The sequence below is a fragment of the Gobio gobio genome, assembly GCF_949357685.1.
Source record: "Gobio gobio genome assembly, chromosome: 6".
Lineage (NCBI taxonomy): Eukaryota > Metazoa > Chordata > Actinopteri > Cypriniformes > Gobionidae > Gobio > Gobio gobio.
In genome coordinates this window covers 57,862,047-57,878,716 of record NC_137102.1, presented here as the reverse complement: position 1 = coordinate 57,878,716, position 16,670 = coordinate 57,862,047, and the positions used below count along the sequence as shown (strand labels likewise).

Genomic DNA, 16,670 nt, shown 5'->3' with positions numbered 1-16,670 from the left:
TATATTTTTAATTTGGTTGAATAAAAAAATTGTTGATATATGTGTTAAATAATTGTATTAATAATATCAAAGAGACTGTAGTGGGATCAGTTAATGTGATCTGTATTTATTTCTTCATTTATTTAATTATTTATTTTATTTTAAAGTTATTTTAATTGTTTATTTATTTATTTTAAATTTGTTTGAATACTAATGGTTGATATGTGTGTTAAATAAATGTATTCATTATATAAAAATGACAATATTGGTGTCAGTTAATGTGATCAGTATTTATTTCTTCATTTATTTAATTATTTATTTTATTTTAAAGTTATTTTAATTGTTTATTTATTTATTTTAAATTTGTTTGAATACTAATGGTTGATATGTGTGTTAAATAAATGTATTCATTATATAAAAATGACAATATTGGTGTCAGTTAACGTTTTTATGTATGTACTATATATATTTTTATTCATTTATCTTACAATTGTTTATTTATTATTTTTATTTGGTTGAATGAAGATTTAAAAAAATATATTAATTATGTCATTATGACTATATTGATATCAGGTCATGTTTTTTAATATATGTATTTTATGTATATATTTTTAATTTATTTATTTTACAATTATTTTATATATATATATATATATATTTTTTTTTTTATATTTATAATTATTTTTTTTTAAATTTAGTTTGAGTTAAAAATGGCTGATATGTGTTAATTATATCAATATGAATATTGGTATCAGTTAATATTTTTTATTTATACATTTTTACATTTATTTTGCGATGACTTTTTTGGGATGAGTTAAATGTAATAATTATATCAATATGACTATATTGGTATCAGTTAATATTTTAATGTATGTATTTATTCATGTATGTATGTATGTATGTAAATCTAAATTTATTCAGACACCTTCAACATTCTCACATTATCACAGTTTATTCGCTATAGTTTAGAAAATTGTAATAAAATATGACAAGAACTCAAGAGTTAAACTGTCAGAACAAATCCATCTTGATAATGTCAGATTACTTTGATAGAAAGGTGTGTAATGATTACAATCAACCAATCAGCTGTTGAATTTAAGTACACAATTAGATAACACCAATTTAGCTCAAGCAATGCTTCATTGTGTTCAGTCTGTGGAGTCAAAGGTCACATTAGCAATTAAAGAAAAAAAAAAAAAAAAAGAAAAAAAAAAAAAAAAAAAAATATATATATATATATATATATATATATATATATATATATATATATATATATATATATATATATATATATATATATATATATATATATATATATATATATATATATATATATAATTTTTTTATTATTATTTGGTTAAATTAAAAAATGGTTGATAATTGAAATGGATATTTATTAAATAAATGTATTAATATCAAACATGACTTTTAATGTATTTCATTTATTTATGTATCTATTCTTTCATTTAATATCCGGACTTCTTTTGTCCAGTTGTGGTCATTATTGCAAAATAAACCCATAAAGTGGAGGGGTCTCTTTTTTCCCCCTAAATATTTGAATGTTTTTATTGAAATACAACTTCGAAATCATCTAACTAAAATGAAAGAGGAAAGAGCAAAGGGTAATTGAAGTCAGAAGAGCGTCTTGCTCTTTTTAAAGATTACGTGTCATCTCGTCACATTAATCATCTCTAGAATTATGAATTGAATGTTCCTCAAAGTAGCGCAGAAATGACCTACAGTGACCCTGCAGTTTGACAAAGAACTTCACCTTGGCTCTTGTCATTGTTTAATGAAAGCCCACGGCGCTGGTAGTTATCGCCGAATCACTCTGCGCTTTCAGAGTCAGTGTGCTGGAAAATTCTATACAATGGGTAGTAAAGCTTTATCTTTTCTATTTACCAGGTTCAGTGTGGGAGAAGTCAATACGACAGATTGGTTTTGAGAGGTGAGTCCAAGCGCTTGTTTTAATCGCCTGCCCATAAATTGCCTGAGAAACATTTTATGAATGTTTCATTTCATGCCTGTTTATCAAACTCTCACATTGCTGTTGTGAATGTGAAAGGTTTTTAATTGAAAAGGTTTTTACTGCATGAAGTCAAATCTTTTTGGCATGTCTTTTACAACTTTTTTTATAGCAGACACTAAACCTACATCAAGCTCTACAAAAACATCCCGGATTATTGATTCAGTTTTTATTGAACGCTTTGAGGGGAAAAGAGAAGGTTTTGTTGCTACCAGAACTTTGATGCTAGTTTTGTGTCATTTGGCTATGTTGGGAAAGGAATAGCATAATACATACAGTATCTACTGCATACTCTTTAAAATCAGTCCTTCCAGAAAAATGCGGCATTTTTTTGTGATTGTTGCGGGCAAAAATCCTTGATTATGCGGCACGTTTTCTTAAAAAATGCGATGAAAAATGCGGGATATTTATGCAATTTTATGCGATAAAATTGCGGGAACTTGCAAAAACTGCGGTTTGATGAGAAAGAGAAAAAAAGCACTACATCACAGAAAGTGCTGGAATATTTAAGTTCTCATCTTGTTTTATTGAAGACCTTAATAATGGCTCAAATTTACAAAACATTTAGTCAATCAAGTTCTGTAGCTTTACAAAAGGAATATGCTACAACTTCTGAAAAAATTAATAAATAACTTCCTGTTTTACAGATGTCGCTATACAAAACAGACAGTTGAGTGCTTCCAATGCACAAAGTGCAATCTCTTAAAGGGTTAGTGTGTGTGTGCAAAAAAAACTAAATAACGACTTATATAGTGATGACTGATTTCAAAACACAGCATCATGATGCTATGAATCATCGAGTCGATTCATGACTCGGATCGCGTGTCAAACTGCTGAAATACGTGACTTTGGCGATCCAACCCGCTGAATCGACTCATTGATTCATAACGCTTCAAACCGCTGAATCGACTCATTGATTCATAACGCTTCAAAGCTTCATATGCTGTGTTTTGAAATCAGTCAGCACACAGGGAAACTGCTTTGCTCTTTAGCTGTTATTTTTGTTGGCCAATGGGAGTTTGTGCTTCATCATGGTTTCACCGGTATCTATGGTTTCTCCACGGGGTTTGAAGCTTTTCGATGACGTTCGCGTCGGGTAATCACCTCACTTCAAAACGTTCCCATGGCAATAGGCGGAAATGGCGGCTCTTGTGTGAAGTAAACGAAAAATTTTCAACTTTCTGCTAATATATATGACTTTTTTTGCAACGAAAATGCGGGGATTATGAAATCATGATAGCCCCGCATATTTTGCACGCGGAAATAGGCAATTTATGCGGCGAAAGTGCGGCGTATTTGAAAAAATGCGGCCCCCGCATGAATATGCGGACTTTGTCTGATTATGCGTTAAATCACGCGATCGCATAATCGCGTTTTTCTGGAGGGACTGTAAAATCATGTGTCAAAACACGTCGTGCAATGATACATTATAAGATACATAATCACTCTTTATGTTTATCATATTATTCAAAATGTAGTGTTGTACACTCTAAAAAACGCTGGGTTGTTTTAAGCCGCTCTCTGGGTGTTTTAACCCAGTGGTTGGGTTGTTTTAAGCCAGCGATCAGGTTGTTTTAACCCAGCGATTGGGTTGTTTTAAGCCAGCGATTGGGTTGTTTTAAGCCAGAGGTTGGGGTGTTTTAAACCAGCGATTGGGGTATTTTAAACCAGCGGTTGGGGGGTTTTAAACCAGCGATTGGGGTGATTTAACCCAGCGGTTGGGGGGTTTTAAACCAGCGATTGGGTTGTTTTAAGCCAGAGGTTGGGATGTTTTAAACCAGCGATTGGGGTATTTTAAACCAGCGGTTGGGGGGTTTTAAACCAGCGATTGGGGTGTTTTAAACCAGCGGTCGGGGTGTTTTAAACCAGTGATTGGGGTATTTTAAACCAGCGGTTGGGAGTATTTAAACCAGCGATTGGGGTGTTTTAACCCAGCGGTTGGGGTGTTTTAACCCAGCGGTTGGGGTGTTTTAACCCAGCGATTGGGTTGTTTTAACCCAGCGGTTGGGGTGTTTTAAACCAGCGATTGGGGTGTTTTAAACCAGCGATTGGGGTGTTTTAACCCAGCGGTTGGGGTGTTTTAACCCAGCGATTGGGTTGTTTTAACCCAGCGGTTGGGGTGTTTTAAACCAGCGATTGGGGTGTTTTAACCCAGCGATTGGGGTGTTTTAACCCAGCGATTGGGTTGTTTTAACCCAGCGTTTGGGGTGTTTTAAACCAGCGATTGGGGTGTTTTAAACCAGCGATTGGAGTGTTTTAAACCAGCGGTTGGGGGGTTTTAAACCAGCGATTGGGGTGTTTTAAACCCGCGATTGGGGTGTTTTAACCCAGTGATTGGGGTGTTTTAAACCAGCGATTGGGGTGTTTTAAACCAGCGATTGGGGTGTTTTAAACCAGAGATTGGGGTGTTTTAAACAAGAGATTGGGGGGTTTTAAACCAGCGATTGGGGTGTTTTAAACCAGCGGTTGTGGGGTTTTAAACCAGCGATTGGGGGTTTTAAACCAGCGATTGGGGGGTTTTAAACCAGCGATTGGGGTGTTTAAACCAGAGATTGGGGTGTTTTAAACCAGCGGTTGTGGGGTTTTAAACCAGCGATTGGGGGTTTTAAACCAGCGATTGGGGGGGTTTAAACCAGCGATTGGGGTGTTTAAACCAGAGATTGGGGTGTTTTAAACCAGCGATTGGGGTGTTTTAAACCAGCGATTGGGGTGTTTTAAACCAGTAATTGGGGTGTTTTAAACAAGCGATTGGGTTGTTTTAAACCAGAGATTGGGGTGTTTTAAACCAGCGATTGGGGTGTTTTAAACCAGCGATTGGGGTGTTTTAACCCAGCGATTGGGGTGTTTTAAACCAGCGATTGGGGTGTTTTAACCCAGCGATTGGGGTGTTTTAACCCAGCGATTGGGGTGTTTTAACCCAGCGATTGGGGTGTTTTAACCCAGCGATTGGGTTGTTTTAAACCAGCGATTGGGGTGTTTTAAACCAGCGATTGGGGTGTTTTAAACCAGCGGTTGGGGTGTTTTAAACCAGCAATTGGGGTGTTTTAAACCAGCGATTGGGGTGTTTTAAACCAGCGATTGGGGTGTTTTAAACCAGAGATTGGGGTGTTTTAAACCAGAGATTGGGGTGTTTTAAACCAGAGATTGGGGTGTTTTAAACCAGAGATTGGGGGGTTTTAAACCAGCGATTGGGGTGTTTTAAACCAGCGTTTGGGGGGTTTTAAACCAGCGATTGGGGTGTTTTAAACCAGCGGTTGGGGGGTTTTAAACCAGCGATTGGGGGGTTTTAAACCAGCGATTGGGGTGTTTTAAAACAGCGATTGGGGGGTTTTAAACCAGCGATTGGGGTGTTTTAAAACAGAGATTGGGGTGTTTTAACCCAGCGATTGGGTTGTTTTAACCCAGCGGTTGGGGTGTTTTAAACCAGCGATTGGGTGTTTTAACCCAGCGGTTGGGGTGTTTTAACCCAGCGATTGGGTTGTTTTAACCCAGCGATTGGGGTGTTTTAAACCAGCGATTGGGGTGTTTTAAACCAGCGATTGGGGGGTTTAAAACCAGCGATTGGGGGGTTTTAAACCAGCGATTGGGGGGTTTTAAACCAGCGATTGGGGTGTTTAAACCAGAGATTGGGGTGTTTTAAAACAGAGATTGGGGTGTTTTAAAACAGAGATTGGGGGGTTTTAAACCAGCGATTGGGGTGTTTTAAACCAGCGGTTGGGGGGTTTTAAACCAGCGATTGGGGGGTTTTAAACCAGCGATTGGGGTGTTTTAAAACAGAGATTGGGGTGTTTTAACCCAGCGATTGGGTTGTTTTAACCCAGCGGTTGGGGTGTTTTAACCCAGCGGTTGGGGTGTTTTAACCCAGCGATTGGGTTGTTTTAACCCAGCGATTGGGGTGTTTTAAACCAGCGATTGGGGTGTTTTAAACCAGCGATTGGGGGGTTTAAAACCAGCGATTGGGGGGTTTTAAACCAGCGATTGGGGGGTTTTAAACCAGCGATTGGGGTGTTTAAACCAGAGATTGGGGTGTTTTAAAACAGAGATTGGGGTGTTTTAAAACAGAGATTGGGGTGTTTTAAACCAGCGATTGGGGTGTTTAAACCAGAGATTGGGGTGTTTTAAAACATAGATTGGGGTGTTTTAAAACAGAGATTGGGATGTTTTAAACCGGCGATTGGGGTGTTTTAAACCATAGATTGGGGTGTTTTAAACCAGCGATTGGGGTGTTTTAAACCAGAGATTGGGGGGTTTTAAACCAGAGATTTGGGGGGTTTTAAACCAGCGATTGGGGTGTTTTAAACCAGCGGTTGGGGGGTTTTAAACCAGCGATTGGGGGGTTTTAAACCAGCGATTGGGGTGTTTTAAAACAGAGATTGGGGTGTTTTAACCCAGCGATTGGGTTGTTTTAACCCAGCGGTTGGGGTGTTTTAAACCAGCGATTGGGTGTTTTAACCCAGCGGTTGGGGTGTTTTAACCCAGCGATTGGGTTGTTTTAACCCAGCGATTGGGGTGTTTTAAACCAGCGATTGGGGTGTTTTAAACCAGCGATTGGGGGGTTTAAAACCAGCGATTGGGGGGTTTTAAACCAGTGATTGGGGGGTTTTAAACCAGCGATTGGGGTGTTTTAAAACAGAGATTGGGGTGTTTTAAAACAGAGATTGGGGTGTTTTAAACCAGCGATTGGGGGGTTTAAAACCAGCGATTGGGGGGTTTTAAACCAGTGATTGGGGGGTTTTAAACCAGAGATTGGGGTGTTTTAAAACAGAGATTGGGGTGTTTTAAAACAGAGATTGGGGTGTTTTAAACCAGCGATTGGGGTGTTTAAACCAGAGATTGGGGTGTTTTAAACCAGAGATTGGGGTGTTTTAAAACATAGATTGGGGTGTTTTAAAACAGAGATTGGGATGTTTTAAACCGGCGATTGGGGTGTTTTAAACCATAGATTGGGGTGTTTTAAACCAGCGATTGGGGTGTTTTAAACCAGAGATTGGGGGGTTTTAAACCAGAGATTTGGGGGGTTTTAAACCAGTGATTGGGGTGTTTCAAACCAGCGATTGGGGTGTTTTAACCCAGCGGTTGGGGTGTTTTAACCCAGCGATTGGGTTGTTTTAACCCAGCGGTTGGGGTGTTTTAAACCAGCGATTGGGGTGTTTTAAACCAGCGATTGGGTTGTTTTAAACCAGAGATTTGGGGGGTTTTAAACCAGAGATTTGGGGGGTTTTAAACCAGAGATTGGGGGGTTTTAAACCAGCGATTGGGGGGTTTTAAACCAGCGATTGGGGGGTTTTAAACCAGCGATTTGGGTGTTTTAAACCAGAGATTGGGGTGTTTTAAACCAGAGATTGGGGGGGTTTAAACCAGAGATTGGGGGGTTTTAAACCAGAGATTGGGGGGTTTTAAACCAGCGATTGGGGTGTTTTAAACCAGCGATTGGGGTGTTTTAAACCAGTGATTGGGGGGTTTTAAACCAGAGATTGGGGTGTTTTAAACCAGAGATTGGGGGGTTTTAAACCAGCGACTGAGGTGTTTTAAGCCAGAGGTTGGGGTGTTTTAAACCAGAGATTGGGGGGTTTTAAACCAGTGATTGGGGTGTTTTAAACCAGATATTGGGGTGTTTTAAACCAGCGATTGGGGTGTTTTAAACCAGAGATTGGGGTGTTTTAAACCAGAGATTGGGGTGTTTTAAACCAGAGATTGGGGGGTTTTAAACCAGAGACAGGGGGGTTTTAAACCAGAGATTGGGGTGTTTTAAACCAGAGATTGGGGGGTTTTAAACCAGCGGTTGGGGTGTTTTAAACCAGCGGTTGGGGGGTTTTAAACCAGCGATTGGGGGGGTTTAAACCAGCGATTGGGGGGTTTTAAACCAGCGATTGGGGTGTTTTAAAACAGAGATTGGGGTGTTTTAACCCAGCGATTGGGTTGTTTTAACCCAGCGGTTGGGGTGTTTTAAACCAGCGATTGGGTGTTTTAACCCAGCGGTTGGGGTGTTTTAACCCAGCGATTGGGTTGTTTTAACCCAGCGATTGGGGTGTTTTAAACCAGCGATTGGGGTATTTTAAACCAGCGATTGGGGGGTTTAAAACCAGCGATTGGGGGGTTTTAAACCAGTGATTGGGGGGTTTTAAACCAGCGATTGGGGTGTTTAAACCAGAGATTGGGGTGTTTTAAAACAGAGATTGGGGTGTTTTAACCCAGCGATTGGGTTGTTTTAACCCAGCGGTTGGGGGGTTTTAAACCAGCGATTGGGTGTTTTAACCCAGCGGTTGGGGTGTTTTAACCCAGCGATTGGGTTGTTTTAACCCAGCGATTGGGGTGTTTTAAACCAGCGATTGGGGTATTTTAAACCAGCGATTGGGGGGTTTAAAACCAGCGATTGGGTTGTTTTAACCCAGCGGTTGGGGTGTTTTAAACCAGCGATTGGGTGTTTTAACCCAGCGGTTGGGGTGTTTTAACCCAGCGATTGGGTTGTTTTAACCCAGCGATTGGGGTGTTTTAAACCAGCGATTGGGGTATTTTAAACCAGCGATTGGGGGGTTTAAAACCAGCGATTGGGGGGTTTTAAACCAGTGATTGGGGGGTTTTAAACCAGCGATTGGGGTGTTTAAACCAGAGATTGGGGTGTTTTAAAACAGAGATTGGGGTGTTTTAAAACAGAGATTGGGGTGTTTTAAACCAGCGATTGGGGTGTTTAAACCAGAGATTGGGGTGTTTTAAAACATAGATTGGGGTGTTTTAAAACAGAGATTGGGATGTTTTAAACCGGCGATTGGGGTGTTTTAAACCAGCGATTGGGGTGTTTTAAACCAGAGATTGGGGGGTTTTAAACCAGAGATTTGGGGGGTTTTAAACCAGCGATTGGGGTGTTTCAAACCAGCGATTGGGGTGTTTTAACCCAGCGGTTGGGGTGTTTTAACCCAGCGGTTGGGGTGTTTTAAACCAGCGATTGGGGTGTTTTAAACCAGCGATTGGGTTGTTTTAAACCAGAGATTTGGGGGGTTTTAAACCAGAGATTTGGGGGGTTTTAAACCAGAGATTGGGGGGTTTTAAACCAGAGATTGGGGGGTTTTAAACCAGCGATTGGGGGGTTTTAAACCAGCGATTTGGGTGTTTTAAACCAGAGATTGGGATGTTTTAAACCAGAGATTGGGGGGGTTTAAACCAGAGATTGGGGGGTTTTAAACCAGAGATTGGGGTGTTTTAAACCAGCGATTGGGGTGTTTTAAACCAGCGATTGGGGTGTTTTAAACCAGTGATTGGGGGGTTTTAAACCAGAGATTGGGGGGTTTTAAACCAGCGACTGAGGTGTTTTAAGCCAGAGGTTGGGGTGTTTTAAACCAGAGATTGGGGGGTTTTAAACCAGTGATTGGGGTGTTTTAAACCAGATATTGGGGTGTTTTAAACCAGCGATTGGGGGGTTTTAAACCAGAGATTTGGGGGGTTTTAAACCAGAGATTTGGGGGGTTTTAAACCAGAGATTGGGGGGTTTTAAACCAGAGATTGGGGGGTTTTAAACCAGCGATTGGGGGGTTTTAAACCAGCGATTGGGGGGTTTTAAACCAGAGATTGGGGGGGTTTAAACCAGAGATTGGGGGGTTTTAAATTAGAGATTGGGGTGTTTTAAACCAGCGATTGGGGTGTTTTAAACCAGTGATTGGTGTGTTTTAAACCAGCAATTGGGGTCTTTTTTTTATTTTATAAAAAATACAGAAATAAAACAGTAATATTGTGAAATATTATTACAATTTAAGATAACGTTTTCTATTTAAATATACTTTCAAATATAATTTATTTCTGTGATCAAAGCTGAATGTTCAGCATCATTACTCCAGTCTTCAATGTCACATGATCCTTCATAAATCAATCTGATAATATGATTTATTATTAATGTTGGAAACAGTTGTGCTGCTTAAGATTTTTGGAATCTGTGATACTTTTTCAGGATTCATTGATGAATAAAAAGTTTTAAAGAAAAAAGAAAGAACAGCATTTATTTAAAATAGAAATCTTTTTTAACAATATAATTTAATTCAGTAATTTCTTTTCTTTCTTTTTTTTGTTGAAAATAATTTGTACTTTTATTCAGCAAGAATGTATTAAATTGGTAGAAAGTGATAGTAAAGGTTTATATTGTGTGAATAAATGCTGTTCTTTTGAACTTTTTATTCATCAAATATCCTGAAAAAAGTATCATAGGTTCCAAAAAATATTTAGCAGCACAACTGTATCCAACATTGATAATAATCATCATATCAGAATGATTTCTGACGGATCATCTGACACTGAAGACTGCCATTGGGGAGTGTCTTGTTTCAGGTGTGAAACAAGGCATTTCCTGTTGCCCGCAGGTGGCGCTATGACTGTAACTGAGTTTTCCGAGCATGTTTAGGCCATGATGATAAATTCAGCTTTGATCACAGGAATAAATTACATTTTTAACATACAACCCCAAATCAGGAAAAGTTGGGACAGTATGGAAAACGCAAAAAAAAAAAAAAGAAGTGATTTCTCAATTTACTTTGACTTGTATTTCATTGCAGACAATATGAACACAAAATATTTCATGTTTTGTCTGGTCAACTTCATGTCATTTGTAAATATGCATCCTTTCCTGTCATTCAGACCTGCAACACATTTAAAAAAAAGTTGGGACAGGAGCAATTTAGGGCTAGTAATGAGGAAAAATGGTTAAATAATGATGTGATTTGAAACAGGTGATGTCAACAGGTGATTGTAATTATGATTTGGTACAAAAGCAGCATCCAAGAAAGATCTAATCCTTTAGGAGCAAAGATGGGCCGAGGATCGCCTTGATGTTCCTCAAAGAAAGATAGGAAGAGATTTGGATATTTCACATTCAACAGTGCATAACATAATTAAAAGATTCAAGGAATCTGGAGGAATTTCAGTGTGTAAAGGACAAGGGCGCAAGCCTAAGCTGAACAACCGTGATCTCCGATCCCTCAGGCGGCACTGCATCAAGAATCGTCATTCATCTAGAAGCGATATCACCACATGGGCTCAGGACTACTTTGGCAAACCTTTGTCAAGTACCACAATACGTAGTTACATCCACAAATGCCAGTTAAAACTGTACTGTGCCAAAAGGAAGCCCTATGTTAACAGTGTCCAGAAGCGCCGTCGACTTCTCTGGGCTCGGAGGCATCTGGGATGGACCATCAAACAGTGGAAACGTGTACTGTGGTCAGATGAATCAGTATTTTAGGTATTTTTTGGGAGGAATGGACGCCGTGTGCTCCGGACCAAAGAAGAAAAGGATCATCCAGACTGTTACCAGCAACAAGTCCAAAAGCCAGGGTCTGTCATGGTATGGGGTTGTGTCAGTGCCCTTGGCAAAGGTAACTTGCACTTCTGTGAAGGCACCATTAATGCTGAAAAGTACATAGAGATTTTGAAGGATAATATGCTGCCTTCAAGAAGACATCTTTTCCAGGGACGTCCATGCATATTTCAACAAGACAATGCAAAACCACATTCTGCACACATTACAAAGTCCTGGCTGCGGAGGAAGAGGGTACGGGTACTTGACTGGCCTGCCTGCAGTCCCGACCTGTCTCCAATAGAGAATGTGTGGCGCATTTTGAAGCGCAAAATGCGACAACGAAGACCCCGTACTGTTGCCCACCTTAAGACTTGTTTGCAGGAAGAATGGGACCAAATTACACCTGAAACACTTCATCACTCGGTGTCTTCAGTCCCTAAACATCTTTTAAGTGTTGTGAAAAGGAATGGCTACATTACAAAGTGGTAAATGCTTTACTGTCCCAACTTTTTTTGAAATGTGTTGCAGGTCTGAATGACAGGAATGGAGGCATATTTACAAATGACATGAAGTTGACCAGAAAAAACATGAAATATTTTGTGTTCATATTGTCTGCAATGAAATACAAGTCAAAGTAAATTTAGAAATCACTTTTTTTTTCGTTTTCCATACTGTCCCAACTTTTTCTGATTTGGGGTTGTATATTTACTTAGAAAATTATTTTGAATTATAACAATATCACTGTTTTTTACTGTATTTTGGACCAAATAAATGCAGCCTTGCTGGACACAAGAGACTTTGAAACGCGTTAAAAAAAAATCATAATTATTTCAAAATGAATGACCTATTTAATGATTCAAATTCTGAGTTGTACCGCCTAAAACAACTGCCATAAGAATGTTTTTCTGCTACATAATGATGTAAGGATATCACTTGTTATCACTTGTTTGCAAAATCCCTTAAAAGCGTGTACTCTTGCACACACACTCGAGGGATGAGTTTTTAAGTGTTTTTAAGTACTTCAGCAAACAGAGACAGATAACATTACGCTCCACTTACACAGTCTGCCGTCCAGCAGCGTGGCTCCAAACTTCACCCTCCAAACCAGCCGTTTTCCATGATGAACACTAAACCCAATTAAACCTGACCCACTGTTGACAGCCCAATTTTTCAAAGCCTACCTTGATGTTTGTGTGCACTGGCCCGACTGTGATTCTATTAAGTGCGGTTTCCTGAGTGCGGGAATCTCGACATGCACCTTTTTCCAAGCAGCGCTGGTCGGATGGCTCGATTCAACATAAGTGGCAGGAAGTTCAGCTGTAAACTGTTTATGCTCCTAATTGACCTGTTAGTTGAGCGAAGGCATTTATCCGTGACATAGCGGCCCACTGATGTCTCTCTCTCCACGGGACAGGAGTCAATCACATGAGCACGATGGAGTTGATGCAGATTGATGTTTGGGGGCGGAAATTCATTGTTAAAAAGAAAGATGTTGGCGAAAGAGGCAGAGATCTCTTAACCCTCTTGTATTATGTTGTGGGTCAGTTTGATTGGAATTGTCAATTGGGAGGGGTGCACAACATTTCTGACGATTTTGATGTTTTCAGGTCACTTTCATTGTTAACCGCACACAATAAAGAGCCACAATAAAAGCAACATTTCTGAACTACCCTCTGAGAGTTTTTAAATTTACATGCACTGCAAAAAATTTAGACTAATGATTACGTTTTAGTTAACTGGACAATTAAATGCCAAAAAAGTTGGCTTAACCAGTGAAAAGAAGTTCAACAATCGTTGGACCAACCTAGTATTAATTGTAGGGCTGTCAAAAGATTAATCGTGATTAATCGCATCCAAAATAAAAGTTTGTGTTTACATAATATATGTGTGTGTACTCTGTTAATTATTATTTATATATAAATACACACACAAGCATGTATATATTTAAGAAAAAAATATTATTTTTATATATAAAACATTTATATTTATATATATTATAGATTATATAAATGTATATACAGTATATACATGCAAATATTTCTTAAATATATACATGAATGTGTGTGTATTTATATATAAATAATAATTAACAGAGTACACACACATATATTATGTAAACACAAACTTTTATTTTGGATGCGATTAATCGCGATTAATCTTTTGACAGCCCTAATTAATTGTAAATTCGATTTGTAAATGCGAGTTAACAAGCATACAAGTTGCAATGCATTCTGGGTGCATCATGCAAACCTCATCCATGGCTCCCAGAATGCATTGCGGCATGAAGCATGTCACCATTGTTGAGATTCATAGGCTGAAAGTGCTTAGTGTAAAATTTGTTTTAAAATGTATTCAGCTTTTCTGATTAAACCTGTGCTGGATCTTTTCTAGAATCAAAATAAAACAAAGTTAATCGTATATTGCTCATATTAAACTCAGTCATAAAATCAGTGAATTAAGCCTCTACACAATGATTATACTGTTATCATTGAGCAGCCGACAGCATCTGATTGGGTTTTCTCTTGCTTTTCTTGCCATAGCAAACTCAGTTACAGCAGCCAGAGAAACACTAACATTAAAAAGTCGTCAAACTGCCCAACTAAAGAAAACACTGATCACCATGATGGCGATGGGCAATCAACACAAATCAAAAAACTATAAAAACTTAATCAGCCAGGGTTTTTCCTGAGTCAAAAATGGTCTTCGGTGGTGGCTGACAGACATGGTCATACACACACACACACACACACACACACACACACACACACACACACACACACACACACACACACACACACACACACACACACACACACACACACACACACACACACACACACACACACACACACACACACACACACACACACACACACACACACACACACACACACACACACGCACAGTAACAAGTACCCTACCCACGTGATCTGCAAGCGCAATACTGACAATAAATGTTAAATAAATTCAAAGAAACCGTTTGTTAATCTTATTTTGATACTTTGATGTTTGTTTTTGTTCCTCATTTTTTTTTACACTATTTACAGATAATTGTTTTGGTATATAATCATATCAATATTAAAAAGTAGTATTAAAAAAATGAACAAATGGCCACATTTTTGATCAGCTAGCTAATAACAACTTTGTTCTGGTTTCACCTCACTCCAGTCTAAACTAAATGATTTTAGGCTATTTATTTTACTACACATTGTCAACATAAATAAGCTGAAAGACTGTGGATAATTAAAACTAATTCTTACTATCCACTCTTGTTAAATGGGGTGAGCACACTTGTGTTCTCATTTCAGATGTGTTCAGAGTTCGTGAGTTCAGTGTTGGACAGATCAATTGTTCTAACCAGTCGTTAAAATGATTTGGTTCAAAAGGAGTCAATAGGTCACGAATCGGACATTAGCAGACGCGTTGTGTGCGAATCTCGTTTGTGAGAACATCGCGAAAGATTTGTCAACACACAGAAAACACTTCATAACTGGATAGGATTTGTTTCCCGTTTATTGAAAGTATGGTTTATGTCAGCTGGTCAGAGAAGAGTCAATGTTTTTTGAGCGCAATTCACACCCAGCGGAAATTCAAGGAAAAAAAATGTCCGAATGCGCCACGCGCCATGGATTTAGTCTTCCGGCCTTTTGTTTTTGATTAACGTAATATTTGTGAAATTAAATATGAGAAAGAGCTACGACTTAGGGGAGGTCACTCTAACATGCACCCTATCACAAGCACAGCAATCATTTACATCACTCATAAATCACGATAACTGATCAAATAAGACTTTGGCGGGACAATCTCGTTTTGGCAGCCGCCAAAAAATGCTCAATGTAGGAATAACCCTGTGAACAAAAGATCTTAAATTGAGAGACATGTGACCTTACTCAGTTAATTGAGATGAGTGAACTACTCTGTTTAAAAGTTGAGTAAACTCAACTTACAATTTTAAGTTATCAACTTTTCTTGCATTTGGCAGACACTTTGTGTACACTGCGTTGAAAGTACATATATTTGTTTATCATTTTAAGAATTTTAATATCGCTGGGAATTGAATGCATGCATTGAATGCCATGCTCTACTGTTTGAGCTTCAGGAAAGCACAAAAATAACACAAAACATTTACATTTTAAATAAAAAAGTAGTTGCAATATTGTTTATAATATTCTTTTTTTTTTTAAACAAATGGTTAAAAATAGCTGTTGAATGCAGTTTTAAAAATAAATTGTTCTTATGTGTGAGAAGTATTTATATTAAAGGTTTACTGATTTAATCAACCCGATCTCACAGCAATTCATATTTTACAAGATGGCTAATTCGGACGAATGTGCATGACCTCAAATCGCATGTATTTGACGAGTTGCGAAATTCGTATGAATGACCTACCTCAAACCCCGCCCCTAAACCTTTAGACAAAACATACACATTCGTACGAGTGAGGTTGTACAAATTCAGATTGTAAATAACATTGTATTATGTTTGAATTCTGGGTACGATTTTGAATTGGATTCAATACAATTCAGACAAAAAAAAGCACTTGTGAAAAAAAATCTGGTTAAATCCTACGCTATCTCATGACCAATTTTTTGCTAAATGGTACGTATTTGACGAGTTGCCAAATTCGTATGAATTCGTACGAATGACCCAACCTCAAACCCCGCCCCTAAACCTACCCATCACTGGAGTTTAGACAAAACGTACAAATTCGTACAAATTGGCTGTGAGATAGCGTTGGATTTAACCAGATTTTTTTTTCATAGTGTGTTTTTTTGTCTGAATTGTATTGAATCCAATTCAAAATCGTACCCAGAATTCGAACATAATACAATGTTATTTACAATCTGAAAACAATCACTCTGCATGTTTGAGCATGAAACAAGACAGCAAAAGAGTTTGATTTGTGTCAGTTTTATTTTATTTTATTTTACTTTTTTATTATTTTATTTAAATTTTAATCCTGATCCACCAATATGAAAATTAAAGATATGGGAAAAACGGCAGAGATCGCTGGCAGCAAAACAGTTTAATTTGTGTCAAAATTTATTTTATTTATTATTTAATTTTATAATCCTGATCCACCAATATGGAAATGAAAGTTATAGTAAAAATGCATGTTTCTACATTACAATTCAGAGTCATCTGTTATCAGAGGGGACTGTGTCAAAGTAATGTCTATTTGTCAAAAATGTACAGTTCTAAGATAATGCAGTTAGCATGTATTCATTCACTGAAAAAAAAAGTGTGTATGTATATGATGACTCCCTGACATGATTCATGCATTCAATTTCATATATTCATTCAATTTCATATATTCATTCATCCACTTCAATTTCGTATATTTTAATGTTACACAACTGAATTATAATACTGCACTAGCTAGTT

The 16,670-nt window shown here is 37.9% G+C and overlaps 1 protein-coding gene across 1 annotated transcript in view; it reads left to right on the top strand.

Moving 5' to 3' along the window:
- piezo2b (piezo-type mechanosensitive ion channel component 2b) overlaps nt 1-16,670 on the top strand; it is a gene marked incomplete at its 5' end in the record, with an annotated part of 187,017 nt that overhangs the window by 31,799 nt on the left and 138,548 nt on the right. The window contains one exon of the mRNA XM_079819677.1: nt 1,885-1,927. Coding sequence (XP_079675803.1) covers nt 1,885-1,927 — 43 coding nt within the window. The remainder of the gene's footprint in view (nt 1-1,884; nt 1,928-16,670) is intronic.